General features: G+C 43.8%; 1 protein-coding gene across 1 annotated transcript in view; it reads right to left on the bottom strand.

Annotated features, from left to right (window-relative positions):
- The window catches only part of LOC118622545 (chondroitin sulfate N-acetylgalactosaminyltransferase 1), a 227,385-nt gene that overhangs the window by 24,691 nt on the left and 179,248 nt on the right, over positions 1–23,446 (bottom strand). The window contains exons 5-6 of the mRNA XM_036249924.1: positions 13,874–14,090; positions 5,062–5,163 (exon numbers count right to left, since the gene is read on the bottom strand). Coding sequence (XP_036105817.1) covers positions 5,062–5,163; positions 13,874–14,090 — 319 coding nt within the window. The remainder of the gene's footprint in view (positions 1–5,061; positions 5,164–13,873; positions 14,091–23,446) is intronic.

Below are 23,446 nucleotides of genomic sequence, written 5' to 3'. Positions count from 1 at the left end.
TGCAGGTTTGATCCTGGCCACGGCCGGAGCACTTGTGGGAGGCAACCAATCGATTTGTCTCTCTCACACCGATGTTTCTCTCTCTCCCTCTCTTCCCCTTCCTCCCCCCCCCCTAAAATTCAATAGAAAAAATATTATCTTCAGGTGAGGAGTAACAAACAACAAAAACAAGACAGTCTCCTTTACAACACTTAACAACCACACTCAGAAAATTTAGCACTGTCACGAAACTTTAATCTACGTTTAAATCCCCCAAGGAACAATTTGAATGCCTAAACCCTCCACAACGAGCTGGACCACCGAGCAGAACCAAGGCCCTCCTCTGGCAAAGGCTGGGTGGGATGGCTACAGGCCTGAGTGCGGCCTTAATGTGTGAGGGACGTCCTAGGGTGCAAGACTCCTTACCTGCTTGGGAGGGACTCACTCTGCTGCTTCTTTCATTGTAGCAGATGAGATTATCTAACAATCCCTCCTTTAAGAAAACAATTTAAAACAAAGCAACAATTATGTTTACATTTCAGAACCAAATCAAAACAAAACAGAACACCACCTTCGCCCCAAATTTTCTTCTAGGGTGTCCTGATAAAATCTTCCTGTGGGTACATGTAAAACAAATCCCTCCAAAGAGGCATGACATGCTGACACACACCATGGCAAGGCAACAAAAACCGCTGTCGTGTCATATGGTTGCCGTGGCGGGGCAGTATCTCATTTCCAGTACTTCGCGCTCAGAGACAGTTCCTCTGAAAGATGCCTTTGTGTTCTCGCGACTGAACAAAGATGAACTCACAATGTAGTAAATGTCAGCTCATGCCAATTCATCTGCCAGTTACAATTAAAAAATATACCTCTTCCTAACACAGCAGGTCCACAAATAATGTTGTTATGGCCAACAATGTTTCGTTAGAACGTTGGTGAAATGTCACAGAAACTTAATTCTTGTTTATATCAATTAGCCTATGGTAAGATTGATTTCATTATACATTGACTCACTTAAAGTCACAGAATCTCTTGACATTAAATGAGGACTTACTGTACATAGCTCCAAGCCAATGTCTACCACCTAAGACAACATTTCTCAAAGTGGGAGCCACGGACCCCCCACATCAACATGCGGAACTCATTCTAAGTGCTGGTTCCCAAGCGTCATCTCAGGCCTACTGACTTAGAATTTCTGGGGCTGGAGCCCAGGAATGTGCATTTTAAAAAGCATCCCAGGTTATACAAAGCACAATTATATTGCCGAACCACTGAGCAAGGCTTTAACCTGAGCTTAGCTGAAGCTTAATATCGAAAACTCTGTGGAATAAGAATCAGATATTGAGAACCAATTTGTACTGTTTCCTATGGCAGTGGCTTTTAACTGTTTTGACCAAAGTCCTTACAAAAGAATATATTCTATATTATGACACAGAACACACATACACACACAGTAAAAAGTAATGAAACAATATTTATCCTTATTACTTGTGATGTACACTGCTATCTTCTATCTACTCTATTTCAATTTTTTAAAAACACTGAACATAACCCACCAAATCTACTCCACAACCCTCTAATGAGTCACAAACTGCAGTTTTCAAAACACGGCTCTGTAGCAAACAACTGAAAAGTAAAGCTAAAGTGAGTGAGCATAAACCAAGTGAGTACAACATCACACATAGTGATCAAACTAGATTTTAGAAAGATATTCTGAAAATATATACATTTAGCTGGACTTGGAAGAGTTTAATCATAATACTGATAACCACATGAAATAAGTTTCATTTAGACTGATTTCAAATCTTACTACTTTCGACGAACAATTATGGGCTTTAGGATGGAGTGCACTGGAGTGAAAATCTGGGGCAATTTCAAGCCTGGGAGTCCGGAAAGCTCACAGAAGATGTCCAGACCCCGGCTCTCCCGCGTCACAGAGATGGAAGCATGATAAGCCTTCGTTTTTTAAGCCATAAAATGAGGCAAATAGCAGCATCTATCTTGTAAAGTTGCTATGAATATTAAATAAGATCATCCACAAAAATTATTATTACTACTATTCAAAGATAAGATGTGTTTGAACAAGAGTTATACCATGTTTTTTTAATTTACTGGTTTTTTTAGAGAGAAAAGGAGAGGAGGAGAAAGGGGAGAGAAAGAATCAGAGAGAGAGAGACTGTTGTTCCACTTATTTATGCACCACTGGTTGCTTCTTGTTTGTACCCTGACTGGAGATTGAATCCACAACCTTGGTGTATTAGGACGACATTCTAACCAACTGAGTTACCCAGCCGGGGCCAGGAGTTATACTATCTTAAAAGAATAATTTAAAAAATGATTAAATAAAGCTTCTTATGTAAGTTTTTCATATAGATTACTGTGTGCACAAATGTACTATATACCTGGCATTATCCTTCTCTTGATAAACACACACTGAGCATTTTCCAAGCAAGACATTCTGCTAAGTACTGGAGTTACAAGAGGCACGTGATATGGTACCACTTATGAACAGCCTGTAATCTAGTTAGGACAACAGAAAGAAATGTAAATACCAAATCACATGCCAAGGGCTAAATATCACAGGTGCTGAAAGGGGAGTATAGTCCCCAGAGGTGGGGGACCCAGGCGGGGATGAAAAGGTGGGGGTTTGAGTAAGTAGAAAGGAGGGAGGAGAGGATGCCAGAAGAAGAGAAAAATGGGAGCAAAGACAAGGGGGACCAACTACGCGCCCAGTATGGCTGGGGCAGTAAATCGTCAAGACAAGGTCAGAAGTAAGAGCCAGTTTGGGTACCAGGACGGGGCATTGGGTGATTAGGAAGATCCCTCTGGAGGTGGAGTGTCGGTGCAGTAGCTGCTGCAGAGGGTGGGGCATTCCTAGGAGAGGTGGTCTAGTCCAAGCCACACAACAGAGGGGGTAGCACACGCCCCCGGGCATCAGCGACCAATACTGCAGAATTCACCAGTTAACAGAAGGATGTCAACTCAGAAAAACAGGGTTCCAAAGAATGTTGCCAAGGTTTCTGTAGCACCTCTTTAAAGCATTGATCGATTCGGTCTCCAGCATGAAGTTCTCTGCTATGAATACATTAACCTCTGGACATTTTTCAAAATTTTAAGTAAACAATCCCTATCACTCAAATGATGTTACTTACCTTGTTCTGGTTCTATTCATTCTTTGCTCACCAAGCAACCTGCTGACTGAGAATTCAGCTCACCAGGTAATTTGATATGGCGAAACATGCCTTGATAAGGGGCCTTAAGCATTCCAGTCATTGGAAAGGGTATTTCCCATAACAGTGTCTAAAATGACCTGCCACTCATCCATCAGACTTGTGTAAATTTGGTTATATGTATCTATCAGCAAATGTCTGGTCATCCTTTGATGCTCTGGGAAGGTGCCAGACCCAATAAGACTGAGGGTCACCTGGACAGCTACTTTAAAACACGTTGGAATGGGTAGCTGGCTGCAATCAAGCCCTCTCGTGGGCAGCCCTGTGGTGGTTGCCCTTTCTCAGACACAGGCTCTCATATTAGAATAATCTGGGAAACTTTCAAAGATCCATGCGCAGGGATCGACAGTTTCAGAGATGTTAAAAGCCTATCCACGGTGCAGAGGACATGAATTCTAATCATTCATGCTCCTCATTCCTAAGCAGAGATGAAAAGGATACTGCAATGCACTGCAGTTGAGAATATTTCTATTTCACTTACATTTAGGAGATTCAACTGTTTTATTCTCTTTGATCTCCCTTCAACAGAGGCCATAGCTTTAAGCTGTTACTAGTTTTAAACTCTTAACTTGCTATTGATTTAAAACAGAGGTCAACAAACTTTTTCTGGAAAGGACAAGAGAGTAGAGTTTAGTCTTGGCAAGTCATACAGCCTCCGTCACAACCACTCAGTTCTGCAGCTATACCACAGAAACCCTATGTAAAGTCCCATGTAAGCAAATGAGCATGCCTGTCTTCCAATAGAACTTGATTTGCAGAAAGAAGTAGTGGGCAAAATTTGGCTAGTGGACTGCCTGGGAGTGTTTGAATAATTATAATTAGCATTCTGATCGTGTGCCCATTAATACAAAATTAGTAACAAAGAATGAAAATAAATACAAAGAGTGTGCCTAATCTTGGAATCTTATCCTTTGACTCATTGTCATCCTATTACCATTTACCAGAAATTCAAAACAGAGGCCCTGTTTATATTTAGGCCATATGGACCCATTCAGACTATTTCTGTCCCTGAGTACTACCGACCACCCTTCAAGCTTTCCTTAAGGAGAAACTACCACCCCCACCACCTGCACCCCCTATTACTCAACTGAAACCCTGCAAACCTTCATGCAAACCACAGGGGAACACAGCAGCACCACCCCAGCTGCCTCTTGCGTAGAAAAAGCCACAGATGTATATTTATTAAATGCATATTTGTATATTTCTTGTGCTGCGGGAAAAAATCCATCTCTGCTGTTTTTATAATACATTTTATTCCCCCATACAACTGATCAATGGGGTATAAATATACAACCCTAAGTTTGAAGTTTTGGTTAAATAATTTCTGTTCACCCAAGTAGATTTAATCATGGATCCTGCCCTAGCCATCACTTCTGGCTTCCTCCTAATCTCTCAAAACGCATAATGAATGAAAGTCAGGAGGGCAACATCATTTGCTAAGTGAGATCCGAGCATGGATATCACTCTTAGCCTCACAAGCTGTGGCTGCAATGGAGCACCCTACACAGCCATGCTACCCCTAATTCCCACTGTGACATAAAGCCCTCACATCTACAGAGCTAAGCATGAAGACATCTAGTCGTGCAGAATCCCCATGCTCCTTACCCTTGCTGTTCAGGGCAGTTTATCTCAAAGTCAAAATCAATGCCCAGATAGTGAAGACTAGTGTCAGGCAGGGTGTTCTCCTGGCAGAGGAGAGTGCAGAATCCCCCCTACACATGGCCAGTAACCAACTGATCTCACAGTTCGTCCACAGTGTTAAGGAAAACAAAACTAACGCAGGAGTTTCAGCCTTGGATGTGTATGAGCTCGGTTACCATGATTCCCGATTACGGTTCTGCATTGCACTTACTTGGAAGTGTTTTCAAGTATTCCCTTGACCTCATTCATTTCTTCCTTCCCAAAGTAAACAACGGTGAGATGAATTCTCCCATCTTGTTGGATGCACGTCTCCCTAGAAAACAAAACACACGTATGCCTGGACCTGTTTTCACAATAATAGGAAAAGACCCAAGCAAGTTCCCATTTTGTAAAGTGCAAAAGGGTCTTCAAGGAAACAGTGAATTGCCAGAAGGCTGGCCATCACAATGACCTGTATTTGCTTTTATCTTAGCAAGAAAATGAAATGTAAATGTGCGGATCTAGTCGATGAAAACCAGAGGCCAAAGGTCTAGTCACCAGAGGCCTAGCCCATTGGGACCATCCAGTGTCATGAAAAGGGCATGGATCCTCCCCTTCTTTGCCACAAGAAGTCTATGAAATAAAGAACACACAAATTCCATTTTACAGATGAGCAAGCTGAAGTCCAAAGAGGGTAAGACTAGAATCCTTATCTGTGACTTTTTTCTTGTGTGCCAGTAGTCTTCAAGACTGAATGCATCAAGATGAAAACACTCTTCTACACAGGACTCTAGAAACCCTTGGTGATACCCTGTGGTGCAACTGTCCAAGGGAATGATAAGGCAGAAGCACAGCTACAGTCTGTCACCCTTACCAAGCAGACAGCCACCTTCGCTACATCCCCCTTTCTCCTCTCTGTGACTCCAATTGCCCCAGGCATCTGGTACCTCACGCTCCAGGGTCCCAACAGTTCTCTCAGGCCAGGCCTCTGGCTTTGGACTGGTCTACACCTGCTTTCTCCACCAAAGCTTGTTATTTACCCATGTCCTGTTCTCTCAATGGTGACACCTAGCAACTGTGTACCTACCATGGTACGATCCTCTGCTGGGGGCTTACTTCATCTGTATGTGTAACATGTGTGTGCATGTACGTATATGTGATTGTATGTGTGTACATATATATGTATATGCAAATGTATGTTTAGGTGTACATACCTGTGTATACATATATATATGTATGTGTATGCATAATTTTACAGGTATTTTCTGGAAGCATGTTAATGGAAAGATTCAACTAGCATGATGATGTTTTGTGATACTTTGCATGTCCTTCCATTTTATTCCTTTTGTCCCTGTGTTAGCTACTTTCCTTAACTCCCAAACAACAATCCACGTCATAACTTTCCAGAAATCCCTGAGCTCTCATTGCAGAGGCCAATTTATTCAATGTGTTTTATAATAACATCAAAAAGGCGTGACTGTCTAGCTCAGGTGGCTGGGAAAAATCCAAAGAAATAGAAGATATAGTTCCTGACCTCTAAAAACTTACATAAGAAATAAAATGAACTCAAATAAAATAAGAACACCTCATGGCACTGATAAAAATTACAGAGAATTCAGAACGCACAAGAAATTCTGTGGGCTGAAAGAGCGGGGGCCTTGGAAAATGGACAGGGTGTAAAAAGGTAGAGAGGAGGAAGAAGGGAATTCCGGGTGGGAAGATTATACTGACCCTGAGCAAAGGCATGCAGGGCTCACCCAGCTCCCAGGCTTGGATGCGAATTCTGTTTATTTTCTGTGGAAGAAAGGTAAGAGCTGCCTCTGAAGCCTAGATGGTAGAGCCATTATTATTATTATTATTATTATTATTATTATTTTTAATCCTCACCCAAGGATATTTTTCTATTTATCTTCAGATAGAGTGGGAGGGAGGGAGGAACATCAATATGAGAGAGACACACCAACTGTACGAACCACAACCGAGTTCCATGCCCTTGACTGGAATCGAACCTAAGACCCATTGGTCCAAGGGCCAACTCTCTAACTGCTGAGCCAAACCGGCCAGGGCCGGATGGCAGAGCTCTCAGAAGCAGACAAGGGACACAAAACCGAGGCCTAGGCTGTAACAGTGTGCTTCAAAACTGGGAGCTCCCTTGGGGCCCTAGTTCCTGCAGACGAATTCATCGCCTCCCAACAATAAAATTCGCTGTACAGAGAAGACCCTTTCTGCACGCTTGCCAGGGAGAATAAAAGCACACACACAGCACCAAGTGCCCGAAAAACTGTGCTTTAACACTGTGTGTGCAGTTGGGAAAAATCCATCCCAGAATCATTAGAGGGTCACCCCACTGAGCCTGAATAAAATAGCGTTCTCATGTTTTTTTCTAGGGACATCTTCGCTGGCATTTTAAAGCACTTCCTGTTTTCAAGTAATAAAACAGACACATTGGACCTTTGCTTTTCATTCAGCCGAGGCTTCCCAAGAAGGCAAAGCAGAATTTGTTCAGAGGTCTACTCCAGGGTTCTAGTCCATGTATTATTTATTCCTTCCTTCATTCAACAAACAATAAACAAGCAAACAACATACCATGTGCCAGCTACTCTACCAGAGAAGCTTTAAAAAATGAATAAGACACTTCTGCCCTTGAGAAGTTCTCCATCTATTGTTCAAGCCTGAAACTGTCTCTAGTGCAATAAGCAAATGCTCAATGAGAGAAGGAGCACAGCGTTAAGAAACATCACCGTCTGCCTGAATGGTCTTGTAAGGTTTCTATTTTTCAAAAGAATTCTGACTAGATTCCATCCCAACGATGTGAATGAGGAAGAGTGTGCATGTGGGTGACTCTGTACATGAAGCTATCTGTGTTTTGCCATAATTTTTTGTACCTGGACGCAGCCTGCCTAGATGCTAACTTGGTTGTACGGTGTATTATTCTTGTTGCGGTCAGGTTTAAGAAGAATCATGTATGGTCCCTGTTAGGGAACCAACCATCCAGTTTGCCTGGGATTCTCCAGGTTTTAGCACTGAAAGTCCACATCCCAGGACACTCCTCAGTCTCAAGCAACCTGGGACAAATGGTTACCCTGCCTACCTCAGAGACCGGATAGTGTAGTGAAAGAAACAGACAGCTGAAGAGCTACAGTACAAGGCAGGAAGCAGTAACTGCAGTTACAGCTGGGTAGTCGACAACAGGTATTTACCTTTTAAAGGACAATGTTTTAAATCAATTAATTTCAAATAGTGATAATTGCAAACTATGTACCAAAAGTGTGGAACATGGCAAAGGCTTTGCTATCAATAAATGACCAATGAAAGGGACACACTCTTCTGCCTAAACATCACGAAGAGGAGGGAGGCCAAGGAAAGAAACAGACGATTCTATTTTAGCTTCATGTGGTTCCAGCTCCAACAACTACCTCCAGAAGAGGAGCTGCAGAAGCAGCAGGGGTGGGGAGAAGGCAGCCCAGGGGAGAGATGGGGGCCCCGACTCCCACTTCAGGATCTCAGCACGGGAAAACCCACAGTGGAATATTTGGTCTCGCCACAGCATAAGTAGAGAAGAGAGACAGAACTAACTTAATCATGCTTTATGAAGTAACACCTGCAAAACGGCTGTGCTTGGCAGAACCAAAGGACAAAAGACCATCACATGTAGTCAAGATCTGTTGTTGGAGCAGAAAGAGGAGAAGAGATAAGAAATGCTGACAGCCAGATGAAGTATCTTATGCATGTCTCCCTGACACACATGTACCTTTAAATAGAGGGCCCAAACCGTATCTTTGCTCCTCTTTTCAACTTGGGGGAGTTTCGGAAAGAGCTGTTGAAGCCACATAAATGAGATGAGAAGTAAACAAATGAGGACAATTCTCTCTGATGTTCCAGCCCTTAACTGAGGGCCCATTCTGAGAGCCCAGAAATCTACCCCTCAGGGCAGATCCATCCACAAGGAGGTAGTGAGACTGGTGCAGCTCCTAGATCCATCCCAGGACTCAGAAGAGCCACAGGAATTGGGAACCTCCATCAGGGGCTGCACAAATCCCCAGCTGAGATTTTTCTCTCCTTTATCCATTCTTTTAGACTACAAATGAAGTAAATAGGCTAAAAATGAAGTAAAGAGAACAAGAAATACCCTGTCCTCAGAATATCGCTGGGCGTGGGACACAAACAGTACTGTCAAGACGGGGGTAGTAGCCAAGAAGAGTCCACCCTTACTCAGAGCAAACAGTCTGGGTGGCCCTCTGTGTGCCAAGCAGAAGAAGGGTGAAGACAAACATCACAGCTACCACTTTCAAGAATAACAACAAAATTAAAGGAAGAAAGGGAAAGAGGGAATTAAGAAAGTAACAGTGTCCGAAAAGCCAATGAAAAACCTAGTCTGAAAGAAAATATAGCTCAAACAGAAGAAAATGTCTTACAAACGTCTAATACTCTCTTAACAAAAATGTGAATTCCATTTTTAAAAGTTCACAGAGGAGATGACGAAAACAAGAGATTACGGTTCACAGGCACATTCTATACTCAGGAAGTACACTGATAAACAAAACAAACAGAAGTAATAATTTAAAATTCCAAGGTGCAGAATAGATATATCTGAAAATCAAATTCCTCACATAAAGGGAAAGCTTATGTGAACGCAGATAAAAGACAAAGGCATTAAAAAATACAGAGAAACTAAAAAAATTGAGGAGACCTGAGAATATGCGATTGTGTCTGCAAAGCACAGAATCCAACAAACAAAGCAGGACAAGTACTCAAATTAGAACAGAAAAAAAAAAGTTCCCCAAAATAGGAGAATCCACACAGCAAAATAGGAAACTAAATTACAGGAAAATCTGAGCCAGAACAATAGACATTGAGCTGAGACATATCCTGATTGAGTTATTATGATTCAAGACTAAAGAAGGAATTCTTTGGACGGTCAGGCAAAAGTAAGTCATTTTCAAGAGACACAAAATAAAATTGTCCTACCGCTTCTTCATGGTACCATTAGATGCCAAAGAATATCTACAAAGTCCTGAGGAAAAAAGGTATCCTCCCCAAAATTTTAAGTCCGGCCAAGTTATACTTAAAGTATCAAGATAATAAGTAGACATTCTATTCTCAAGAACTTATGATCCTTCTTGAAAGAATTTCTTGACCATGAAATATGGCCAACCAAGGTCTCAGGCATGAAGAAGCTACTGTCAGAGGGCTGCTAATGAAAATTAAATTCACTTAAGCATAAGAACTGCGGTGATAAAACAAAATGTAAAGGTTGCAACCCTGACAAGGTAAATATAATACAGAGCTAACTGAATTGGGCAATGGAACACAGGAGAGGGAGAAAGCATAATGTGCTGAATTCCTCTTCTTGCTGTAATGTTTCAATCAATCCAGTCTAAAATTAAAATGTGTAGCAAAAAATACATAATCTCTGTTTTGCATAATCACTTTTGTAACTTCAGAGGAATCTCTTAGGAACCACTATCTCTTATAGTTGAGAAACATTTTCTTAAATATCCAGCAATTTCTTCTGCTATACTTCAGGTTCTCCTCTATAAATTTAACTAAGGTAAAATTTAATTATTTAATTAAAAATAGAATATGTAGTATATCTCATGTTGTATTAAATTATTCCTAGCTAGCAAGTTATTCTTACATATGCAAATTACACAAAGAAAGGTACCTAGAACAGTATTCAATTAATATTAAAAATTATTAGTTTTGGGAAGCAGGGTCAGGAGGGAATTTTTAAATAACTTAATCCATGTTATGTTCTATCTATATTGTATTAACATCTCATAATAGCCATGTATCACTTTTACAAACTAGAAAGTCATGTTTAAATTATAAAAGCCAGAAAAAAAACTGTCATTGAATTTTTAAATAAAATATGTGGTAATTATATAAAACAGAGAGAATCCAAAAGAGGGATTCAGTGCCTGCCTACCACAGTTAATAATTTCTAGTATTGTGATGAAAGTGACTTCATAAAGACAACATCAACTATTTAATAAATAGCCCCTTACATTTTCTCCCAATACTTTTTATGGTCATAGTAATTGCATTTAAATATTTAATTGACTGGAGTTTACTTTGGGTTTTGGTGTGAAGTAAGAATTAAATGTTTTCTATGTTTAACTAGCTGTGTCAAAGCCAGGCACTGAACAATCCATTCTCTGCTGGCTGATCTGAAAAGCCACCTTCCCTGAGTTCTGATATAGAACTAAATATTCTCAGTTTGAGTACCATCTCTCATCTCATTTTTTTTCAGAGACCTCAATGCACTCAGAAACCATGGACGACAGAGCAAACCCCAACTCAGGCTTCTGTTCAAGCACCCACTGTCCTGGGAAGCCTTTCTTGTGCCCCACTGTCCCTTGTGTCTATTTCTGCCATAGCTTCTGGCTTCATGTGAGCAGATTCACTCCCATGAAGGCAGGCGCTACATCTCCAGCTCCTCCTCAGCCCTACATTTGGTGGAGTGTCCGGCACACACACAGGCCCTCTGAATACCCCACCCACCCTCTCCTGCCTACATGGGCACCTCAGGAGTGACAGTCAAGAAAGAAAGCCCTAAGGGTTTTTGTTGGTTTTTATTTTTTTTTTTTCCTCACCCGAGTACATTTTTCCATTTTTTGTACAGATAGAGTGGGAGGGAGAGAGAGGAAGAGAGAGAGAGAGAGAATCATCGATGTGAAAGGGACACATCGAGTGGCTGCCACCCGCACGACCAACCAGGGCCGGGGACAAACTGCAACCGAGGTACATGCCCTTAGCGGGAACCGAACCCAGGTCTCTCCGGACCGCAGGCGGACGCTCTAACTGCTGAGCCAAACCGGCCAGGGCTTTTTGTTGGTTTTTAAAACATTAACTAGAATTACAGTTTCACTTCACCCTCCCAATTTTGGTGACTTGTAAGCGACTTGATTTTACTTTTTACAGTATTTCCCTTCTAGGTTTATTTCTGTTATTAATACTTGCAATACTCATGGTACTAAGGCAATCCAATCTTACACATACTGTGTTTACACACACACACACACACACACACACACACACACACACGCCAGTCATATATATATATATCTTGCTCTTCCAGGCTCTGGAGTCCCACAGAGGGGCCTTGGCCCTCCACTGGGCAGACATCCCATCAGCGTAAAGACTACCTCATCGAGCCCAGCAAGCTCAGAGACTGGACCGTGTGCTGAAGCAAATCTCAGGGCCCTTAATCCGGCAAGCTCTAGGCAGCTTCTCAGCCAAAGGAACTTACTATGAACTAGTTCTAGGAATGCGCACACCAGCTTCTGAGAGTAATGATTTGACTTCATGCTTAATGCCAACCACAGGTTCGGTCCTTCTAAGGATGCCATGCTTAATCAACCAGAAGCACCCTGCCATTCCAAGGAAAACAGAGAGAGAACACAGAGACACCAAAGGGAGGCTGACAGAATCCAAGCCACACAGACACTTCCGAACTGGAGCCAGAAGAACGGTGACTGTGCCCACAGGGGTACTCCACAAACTGGGGGCAGATGGAAAGATCGCCCGGCCTGCTCTGTGTGACATCACAGGAAAGACAAAGGGGTTACGACAGTGTTCTTCAACTATCTGAAAGGCTATGGTGTTTAAGAAGAAATGGGTGTGTTCAATCCTTTCTTCAGAGGTTAGAATGGGGCCCACTGGGTAGAAATGACAGGGAGGAGGACTTTGAGTCCTAATAAAAGTGGCCTTCTATCCAGAGCTGGTCAACACAGAGGCAGCCTACCGTGTGAAGTATTACATGGTACACGCACACATCGCATAGAGAACTGTATGTCAGGAATGTTCTCAAGGGATTCTGCACTGACTGTTCTAAGGGGGGATTAGACCAAATGACCTCCAAAGGTCTCTTCTAAGACTACTGGATTCTGACCTTAAAATTTAATTGAAAAAGGGTTACTCTTCAAATGTAAAAATTACAAAAAGAGTACATTCATTACCCAGAATTTTGAGAAGTATCAACCATAACCTTATACTGATCATTACTGGCTTTTAATAATGTGAATTTAATGATAAAAGATTAAAAATAAGTTTGAGCTCGGTCAGTGTTGCTAAGTTGTTTGAGTGTCATCCTATGGACTGAGAGGTCCTGGTTAGACTCCCGGTCAGGGCACATGCCCAAGTTTCGGGCTCATTCTCTAGTAAGGGGCATACAAGAGGCAGCCGATCGATGTTTCTCTCTCTCTCACATTAATGTTTCTCTATCTCTCTCCCTTCCTCTCTTTCTAAATAAATAAATAAGATTGATTTTCCAAGATTTATAATTAGACACCTATGACTTTCTGTCTTTAAAACAAGCTGGCTAAGTTAGCTGATTAACCTGAACCAGTAAGTGAATGTCAGCCACAGTAGTTTACAAGCTCCAAAGTTGCGCAAGGCCTTAAGACACACATGTAAAAACTACATTCCTGCATCTGAAAACAAAACCCCAGGTAGTCTTCTTGAGTAGCTACAGAAATTAGTTATCGGAAACCTCTTGGCACAATTCTAAATTTAATCTCCGGAGATTAAATTTAGGAGACGGAGATTAGAATAAAAAGTAGATTCTGATTCAATCCATTCCAGCTGCTGCTAGAGCAGGGTAGCAAATGAAGCCAGCCTCCAGCACAGCGAGTCCAGCCTCCAGGGCAAGTCCATGGACACCTGGCACTGCCTCTGAGAGTCTGAGAGAGGGCCCACTCTACTGGGGCTATCGTATGGCCCCTTCTGTCCCCAAACCTGAGCCCAAACTCAAGTGAGAACTGAACACGGTAGGCAGGGAGGCCCTCTTTGTGGGTCCTGATGAAAACCCAGGCCCCCCCTAACGTTTCCCTTCTGAAGGTAAATCTGCTTCTCTGGCAGTTTTCTAATTGCTTTAGGGAAAAGCAAACAAATGATAAAGTTGCTATGAAGAAATCAGAGTTGAACAAGAAGAGAAAGAAGCCTTTGTACTTGGCAGGGGAAATGAGGGAGATGAGGGGAAATGATATCAGCGTTTAACATGCACGACAGGGAGGAAGATAAACAGGTGCAAATAAACAAACCTGAAATTCTGCATGAACTGTCGGAACTTGTCCACCCTCTTTGCCAGTGGCACAATAATGTTGATGAGTGTGTAGGCCATGTTGAGTTTTTCTTTTTTTACTTTCATGATAGGGCCAAACGGTCGAAACAAGACAAGGCGTCTGAATTCGTGCTTGTGGTCCCCTTTGAACGTGAGCTCATACAAAGTGCCTTTATCCTTTTCTGTGCGGTAGATTCCTATTAACAGAAATATAAGAAAAGACAGTGTGATTAATACAGCAGACACCTAGCACAAAATGCCTTTAAAACACACATACACACACACACACACACACACACATTAAATTCAGATTAAATCTCTACATCTAATAACTATGAAAAAACTCAAAACGCTCCCACTTAAAAAAATCCCCAAAGAAATCAAAATACCCATTAATAGAAAAAAATCACAGTTATGAAGACTTCATAAAAACATGAGGGAAAGTTTGTAACGCTGGATACAAAACTATATTTAGCAGCATTAAAGAAAGAACTATAAAGAAATATGTCAAAATAAGACTGGCTATGATGTGGAGTGGGGCCATATGTCTTTTATTTTCTGCTACTATCTGCATTTTCTGCAATATGTTTAGATAATTACAATTATTATATTTATTTAATTTAAATACTGCATTAATATTATTTCTTAAAAATTACAGCCATTTCAGGTGAACGGACCATAGTGATCTATTTAAGGTAACCTGGAGTGGCTCAGGGCCAGTCCTATGGGCCATGTGACCCTCTGGAAGCATCTGGAAGCATTAAAGCAGAAAACACTTAAAATACCCAGCACTGTGGCAGGCACACATCTTAATTCCATATCGTCCTTCCTACCCCTGAGAAGCAGCATGAGAACCAGCACAGCCTGGTGCACCAGAGCAAGTCTATTTATGACCCCCGCATCCCCAAAATGAGTTCCACCCCCACACCACTGTTACTGAAAGTCCACACAGTCTCACGTGTCAGGTTGAAGATGTGACCCAGCATTTCAGCTCAACTCTCAGGGTGAGCCTCCCCAGGGCCTGGCCCCACAGGACTTCCCTCTGGAGTGAGCCCAGGGTCGTGGGCACCTACCCTGCACTGCCTTCCCAACATCACCGGTATGGTGGCTGCTCTTTCTACAGTTAAAAAAAATGGTCAAATTCAACAAAACACCAGATAAGCTTCCTCCTCTCTTATCTCTGATTTACCATGTTTTCTGCTCCACACCCCTTCCATCCCCTTAATCCCCACATAGCTAGAAAGCACCATCCAGGCTCTGAGTGGCTACAGAAGTAAATGTCCAGGGAAACTGTTGGCCTGGAGTCAGTTTCAGTCTCAAGGCCCCTGGCAAAGCACTTCTCTCTGCTTCCTGACTCCGCGCCCTCTCTCCTTCTGAGAGAACTGCAGGTCTCCAGACCTCGGCCGTGTGCCCCTCTCTGTTCTCTGCCTCATCATTTTTCGTCCTAGAGCCTGTTTTACATCCTTTGATCCTGTTCAGAGTTTGGATCTCCTGCAGGTGCGACGGAGAGGGCTTTGGGATCGGCATGTCCCTCAGCTGTCCCACAGCCTGTCCGCAGGTGCAGAATGTGCCGTCCGCTGGCAGCGAGTGCGGGGGACCTGAGCACGGTGATGGGCAGGTGCTCAGCAGCCCTCAGAGGCGGGGAACTGGCTGAAGTTCTGCAGAGCTCCTGCTGGAACAGAATCCAGGGTCCCTGCAGGGCCTTCATGGAAGAAAGGAGGAGGTTCACTTCTTAGGAAGCTCCAAGTACCCCTGGGGAAATTGAGTGGTTCCCTCAAGGCCTGTTCATGCTCTTAGGCAACTCGTGCTGGGTGAGGGAGCAAAGGGCTCTTCCCCCACCACCAGCGTGTCTACACAGCCGGTGAACCACGGACTCCCAGGGTCCAACAGGGCTGGGCCGACAGAAGGAGCCGAGCTCAGTGTCTGCACAGTGGAACAGGCCTGGTCGGCGGCTGCGTCCCTCAAACCTCCGGTACTCCTCAGCAGCGTGTCCGCTCCAGCCGGCAACAGACGTGGAAAAGGCAGCTGAGGTTTACCGTGCAGGTAAATGGACGTGGGCCGGGGTTGTTGTTGTTGTTTTGAAATGAGTCATTTTCTTTCTCAGCACCGGGATAAGAATCATTAACTTTGAAAACCCCCAGATTTGAAAATACAGATAGAAACATACACAAACCCGTCTTAAGAGATGGACATCTATTTAAGAAGGTAATGATTCTTATTACTGTGATTCCCACCCTCACGTCCGAACGGCTGCCTCTGCGGAGCGTGGCCGGCCGGGGAGGTGACAGCAGCTCGTGGGGTTCCCAGGTGGGGCGCCCCTGCCACAGGGAAGGCCCGCACACCCGGTCACCTTGCAGCCATGACCTCCGCGGCTTTCTCATGGTCTCCCACATCCTACGCCCTTGAAACAGTTATCACATCAACTTTTTAGCATATTTCCCCATACTCTGCCTAATTAAATTAATTATGGCTTATACACCTGATTTTAGATCCCTTTATTCTATCTATTTTAAATAAGGTATTTAAAACTCTCTTGCAACCCATGTCCACTGAAACCCACACCCAGCTATCTGCCTACTACAACCAGAGGCACACCTCCCACACCTGGACTCAGTCATCACTCTTGGTCTTCTTGTAACATAAAGGACAACGCCTAACTGGACCGCATGCCTTCTAGAACTCTTGAGTGGCGGGAGCACGAAGGGACCGAGAGAAGGGGCTGAGCATTCTGAGGCAGGCATGGTTTTCCACCAATAAACTGACACACACAACAGCAAATGCAAAGCCAATCGGCCACAAACACCTTCCTTGTGATATTTTGTAGGACAGTATCATTTTTGTGCACTATGCAAACTGAAGATCAAAATAAGAACTTTGGAGCTAGCTCATATTTTGGTTTCGACACCCTGGCACCCCCTCCACCCCTCTTTCCCTCCATTCTCACTTAAAGTCTGGTGTTTCTGCTCCCTGGGCAAGCATCCTAATGCTGTCTCAGCCTACTTGCGGGGCCAGGCCCTAGGACAGCCCACCAGGTGGGGACATCTCCAGGTATCCAAGATACAGCTCCATGGTCTGCTGCAAATGTTTATGCCTTCAGCAGACAGGGAGCTAACCAGAGGCCGGCCCTCTCTCCACATCCTGTCTTCAATGTAGGACTTCAGAAATCATGAGGTCAAGGAAGAACCACTCCTAACACTCATCCTCACCCTCTCTCCACATGAGTGTGCATAGGTTGTAGCCAATGCTACATAAGCCCATAAATATCTCCACTTTCATCCCTGCCTCCCCACCTTCCCACATGGAGCCTAGGTCTGCCAGCTGGATCACTGCTGCCTTCTGCTGACCCGTGTTCCACTTCCAGGGCCCAATACATCCTGCACATATCCTTTGACCCTTCCTGGAGTACCCCCATAGTCCTGCCTTTCCCCCGGCTCAGGAGCCCACACCAGCTTCCCAAAGTCTATAGGATAAAGTACCAATACCATGGCCAGCTTTTAAGATCTTGTGGAATCTGGTCCCAATCTACTGTCCTCATTGTAAGTCTTGTAAAATCTGGGCTCCAGTCAAGCTGGTTTATACCGAGCACATACAACTACTTCCCCCAGGAGAAACTGGAACCCTCTTGCAATGCTGGTGGAAATAAAAAATGATGCAGCTTCTGTGGGAAACAATTTGGCGGTTCCTCAACGTCAAACACAGAATAATTATACAATCCAGCAGGTCCACTTCTGGATACGTACCCAAAAGGAATGAAAACAGAGATTCAAACAGATACTTGTACACACATGTTCATGGCAGCATTCTTCGCAACAGCCAAAAGATGGAAACAATCCAAACCTCACCAACAGATAAATAGATAAACTAAACACGGATTATGCACACAATGGAATATTACTGAGCCTCAAAAAGGAGTGAAACTCTCATACATGCTACAACATGATGAACTTTGAAAACACGTACTATGTGAAATAAACCAGTCACAAAAGGATAAATATTGTAAGATACCTCACTTGCATGAGGTACTTAAAATAGTCAAACTCACAGAGACAGAAAGTAGACTGGTGGTTGCCCAGGGCTGGGGGAGCAGGGAATGGGGAGTTAGTGTTTAACGGGTACAGAGCTCCTATTTGACATAATGAAAAAGTTCTAGAAATGGTACTGGTGATAGTTACAGTGTAAATGTACTCAATGCCATAAAACTGCACACTTAAAAATGGTTAAAATGGTAAATGTTATCTTCTGTGTATTTTAGTACAATAACTGCTCTCCTCTGAAAAGGCCTTGCACTTTCTCAAGACACACTTCCCCCGCAGTCAGCCTGACCCATCCACCTCCTAAATCTGTCCTCTTCCTCTTGGAAGATTCCATGACACTCTCAAGTCAATGTGACCGTGCACTCCTCCAGACACTTTGGTCTAAGGGCTTGCAAACTCTTCTTTGCTGAACTATGTCTTCGGCACATCGGGACATGAACGGACACCATCTAATCCAGCCTTCTCTTTTCACAGATGAGCACACTGAGACCAGACTTGTGGTTTTCCTACATTCACCAAACATGTTAATGACTGACTGGCACACACCCCTGTGCACGGTTCCCCCCCGCAGAGGTCACTTTTCATAGGCAACAGCAATAGCTCAGTATAGAAAAGCAGGAACATGAAATACAGAAGTCAGAATAAACAACAGAGAGTCTGCAGTAACTCTTACTTCATGTACCCACAAATCATCTTCACATCCACCGAGGGCTTCTCTTTCGCTTTAACACACAATGGTAACAGTTGCTAAACAACAATCTGAATTCACAGTTTACAACAAAAGTAATTGCTTTTGAAGGGAGGTGTTTTCATGAAAAAAAAAAAAAAATACTGCTAACAAGAAAAAGTGAATATAAAGGAAAAGAAAATCTATAACAGGTAGAAATGAGACAGTAGTCAATAGCGACAGGTCACCTCCTGACAGGAGGGGAAGAGGCAAAACATCATTGTAAAAATAAAATTTAAATGTCTGAGATAATTTACTATAAAGAAGAAATGATCCACCCATGTAAACTGCCTCTGAAATACTGCAAAGAGCAAATACACCCTCTCTCTGTTACTGCGAGAGCACACTACCCTTACCCTGTTCAAGAAAGAAAACATGGAAATGCCTGAGAAAGATTTTACTCCAAAATGATGCTTCAGGTATCTAGAAAACTCTGCTTAGATGGAGTACCTCTCCCAGACCACACGAAATAGAGGAGACATCATTACAGCAGCACGTGTTGTCAGCTCTATTTTTTAGAGAAAGTAACTGACATTTATTTGTGAAAGGAGATGTCCTAAGACTGCCAAACGCTCAGATACTATAACATAAATAATTTCTCCCCATTAAAAAAAAACAACAGCCCTGGCCCGTTAGAGCATCGGCCTGCGGACCAGAGAGTCCCAGGTTTGGTTCCTGCTAAGGGCACATACATACATACATATATACATACATACATACATAAATAGTAACCACTTTAAAGCTTCTCCTCATCTGCAGGGTTATAGACACGTCTGCACGTGCCTTGCTTTCTCGGGCATCACGGTGCATCTGCTCCTAGCAGCTTCTAGTCAGGTCCTGACTCCAGTGTATCACTGTTTTCAACTTTCAGTAAATGTTTCTTTCATTCGCTAAGAAGTGGCTGCACTGACTGGTGTCCTTACTGAAAGAGTTCACGAAGCGCTTTTCTCCTCTCTGTTATTGCATTTGGTTTGTGCTGATTCGTGTCCCAGATCCAGGCAGACACATTCAACACTCGGTTCTTAATCAGAGATTTCTAAGAGCTTCACGCATTTAGAGTGCTCACTTCCTCACTAGTACTAGCAGTTGACTTTCTTTCTAGAGCCATCTCCCCAACAAAACTACAGCCTACCTATCACTCCAGGAGAGCAATCGGGACTTGACAATAAGGATGAGTGTATGACTTCTATGTACCAGTGGGCTGGGCTCCTCACCAGGTGACCCACCAGCCTCCCATGATTCATGTTCACTTGACATGGCTATTTTTATCCTTATTGATTTTTCTTACAGCTATTATTTATCATGTTCTGTATTAGACATAGAAAGATGAACATGATAAAAATCACTGTGCTTTCAGAATTCACATTCTAGACAGGAAGGCAGGTCGGTAAACAAAACAGGCAAAATGATATGAGAAGCAACTATGAGAGTCCACCCAAGACGTAAAAGAAGAGAAAGGAGGGCGTCTCCACATGCTGGAGGGTATGGACAGTTTGATCGCAAAGATATTTCAGCAGAACTAAAGACTGAGTGGGTGTTTGCCTAAACCACAAAATCAGAGAGGGCATTTCAGGGAAGACAGCAGCATAAGCAAAGTTACTGAGTAAACAAAGCAAACAAAACCCAACTTGTTATGTCTGGCAAACATCAGCAAGGCTGGGATGCAAAAGGCAGGTGTGGGAGAGAGATGGGAGATGAGGCTGGCTAGTCAGGTGGGGCACATCTGCCAGCCCGCTAGGTCATCCTCACCGCCCTGGAGCTTGGGGGAGCACTCTAGGTCTTTACGAGGAATGAGACGAGACCATTTCAGTATTATCCTCTCGCAGCAGTGTGGAGTGTGAATGGACAACAGGGAATGAGATCAGAGGGCAATGAGGAAAGAACAACAATGATTCAGCAAGAAAAGGCGAGGCAGGAGAGATGCCGAGACAGCGTTTGGGAGAAGTTGGTTAGAAATGGGATGGCAGGTGAGGGATAGGGAGAAAAGTAGAGTGACTCTAGTCACAGGTGAGAAAAGGGGTATGAGTTAAGTTTTGGTTATGCTGATCTGAGGAGCTACATGAGGAGGTCTGACGCTCAGCAGATGGGACTTTTTTTAGACAGAGTTAGGTGTCCCCAGCATATAAGGTGAAGCTATGGGTGGGGCAGATCGCCCAGGAAGACTGCAGAATGAGCGAGGGATCCCAGGAAGCAGGCCCGGGGTAGCCCACCCATGCAGGTGCAGAGTGTGCAGGTCCCCAGAGGAGACAGAGAGGTCCATGGCAGTGAGGGAAGTACAGAGAGAGGCAGGATGGAGAAGCAGGAGGCCACCCCCAGGTGAGGAGGGGCTGCTCAGCAGTGCAGCTGTTAAATCAAGGGTAAGAACAATGAACATTAAATGGGCCACTGGAGGCAAACAGATCACAGATGGCCTTCCCGACAATGATTTCAGATGAGTGACAAGGATGAAGCCAGATTTGAAAGATGATGTGAGGTGAAATGGCAAGAGTAATTACTTTTCTTTGGTTTCCTTGAATCAAATTCATTCCTGCCTCAGGACGTCTGCTTGGCCCATTCTTTCCCATCTTCATGGGATGCTTTCCCCCCAGGATCCTAGCATGATTGTTCCTTCTCCCCTTTAGGTCTCAACCCAGATGCCACCTCCTCAAAGAGGCCATCCCTAGTCCCACTCTCTGAGGCGCCCACCCCCCAGTCACTCTGTCGCCTCTTTCACATCACCCTGTTGTCATTGCACATTAACTGTGTTTACTCACCCACCTACTTATCATTGTTCCCTCCAATAGAAGGCAAGTTCCATAACACCAGAAATCTGTTTCTGAAAAATCTAATAAACACCTGCTGCACAGAACAGAACGAAGGGAGGGAGGGAAGCAAGGTGCTTGGATAGAAGGGAATGAATTCAATAGAGTAGTAAGTAGCCAGAGGAACTTATAGTGTTAATTTTTTTTAAATGAGGTAGGAAACAACTCCATATGCCAAGAGGGAGGAACAAATAGAAATAGATAAGGAGGATACAGGAAGGAATGAGAAAACGAGAGGAGCGTGGAATCTACAACCCAAGGAAGGACTTCGTCTTGGACAGAGATGGGTCACCTATCTCCCAAAGCAGGACAGAGGGAGGAGAGCAGGGTGCAGAGAGGGCAGAAGGAGCCAAAGGAACTCACGAGAACGAATGTCCATCATTTCTCAGGGAAGCAGGGGGAAGGCCACGCTCAGAGTGAGCGGGTTCAGGGTGGGGTACAGACTGATAGAAGTAATGAAGAGCTCGGGTAATGACAGTGGATGGTGGGAGATGGAGGGGGTATGGACGAGGAAAGGGATCACAAAATAGCACAAGGGGAGGCTGGGCTGGAGATGACACATCTGCACCGACATCAGCACATCATTTGGTGGCTTTCCTCCTGCAGCAGGAAGAATGGGAAGGAGGAGAAGAGACGGTGACCCACTCACATAGGCCTGGGCTCTGCAGGACAAGTCTGGAGGGCAAGGAAGTCGGGCGCTGGGAAGAAAGTGGCTGAAGGAAAAAATTACGGGGTCCAGGAAAGGGTGGAGTAGAGCCTAAGGAAAGGCAGGGTCAAAGGACGTAAAATAGGCTTCAGTGAGAATAAGCAACAAAGAGACCAAAGTCGACAGTAATGACAGAAGGCATGGGAAAAAAATAGATTTCTAAGGATGTTTAAGTTTCATGAAAAAGTGGCTCTTCCAGGCAATGAATAGGCCCAGGTGTGGCTCCCGGGCAAGCAGGCCCCTGCACTTCCTCTCCCTCAAGGCACTCCCTCTGGCCGGAGCAGACCAGGAGCTGCTCAAGGCCCCAGTACGCAGATCTCTTTTCACCCCGAGTTCTTCTTCAAGGATTGTTGGCTTCTGATGAAGAAATGGCAGCTCCACCTCCTTCCATAACCTCACTCTCAGAAAGCAATGGTGAAAAGGTACACAGACTAGCCGCATACCTGGACTAACTGGAGTTTCGGAGGCTAGTCCGCATGGTGGGGACTAAGAGCAGAAAGTGCTGCAGGGATCCCAGAACAAATATCCCAGGAAGGGAAGTCAGAGCAGCCGTTATCAGGGTACGTTTCCGAACAGCTGCGGGACTTCCTCTCAAAACACTGAGAAACAGTATACCCAGGATGTTGTTGAAAAGCAGAAAATTTCAGATAGAAGCAGCAGCAATAAGCAAGGTCAAAGAGCAAGGAATGTGTGTCCACACCATTGTCTTTGGCTAAGCATGGAGCTTGTCCATGCACAACTGCTTAAGCAATTTATCACCGAAATAGAGGCCAGACAGCCTAACTGTACTTGTATTACCACGGCTCATGTCTGTTTCTTGAACCATGTATCATCTTAATTCTAAAAAGTCTTCCAAAGAGGTAAGCCATCTACCCACTTCCTTTTGCAGCTGGGTGAACTGGGGCCTTTAAAGGAGTTGAATGAGTAACTAGTTCAAGGTTACAAATGATATGCTCACTGGGGGCTGGGGGGTGAGCATAATGAGTGAATTAAGGAGCATGTCATGGTAAAGCTTTTTAAAGGTAAATTAACTTTACAATCAAAAGAATGTTTATAAGTCTCTTTTTTGTTCTTCTTTTTGAGACTGATTTTTGAAAATAGAAAAACATCAATAATGATACTTCTTCAGAAAGCTAATCAACTTTCCAAGGTGTTACCAGAAAAGTCGGTCTTAAAACTTGCTTTTGAAGATGAAGATAATACATTATTGATTGAGTCGCTGACATCAATTTCCTCGTCTTTAAAAAGTGGGACTAATAATAATACCTATTTCTTCACAGGGCTG

This window comes from Molossus molossus, unplaced genomic scaffold, assembly GCF_014108415.1.
Source record: "Molossus molossus isolate mMolMol1 unplaced genomic scaffold, mMolMol1.p scaffold_m16_p_9, whole genome shotgun sequence".
Classification (NCBI taxonomy): Eukaryota; Metazoa; Chordata; class Mammalia; order Chiroptera; family Molossidae; genus Molossus; species Molossus molossus.
The sequence above is the reverse complement of the archived record's forward strand: the minus strand, read 5'-3'. Positions and strand labels throughout refer to the sequence as shown.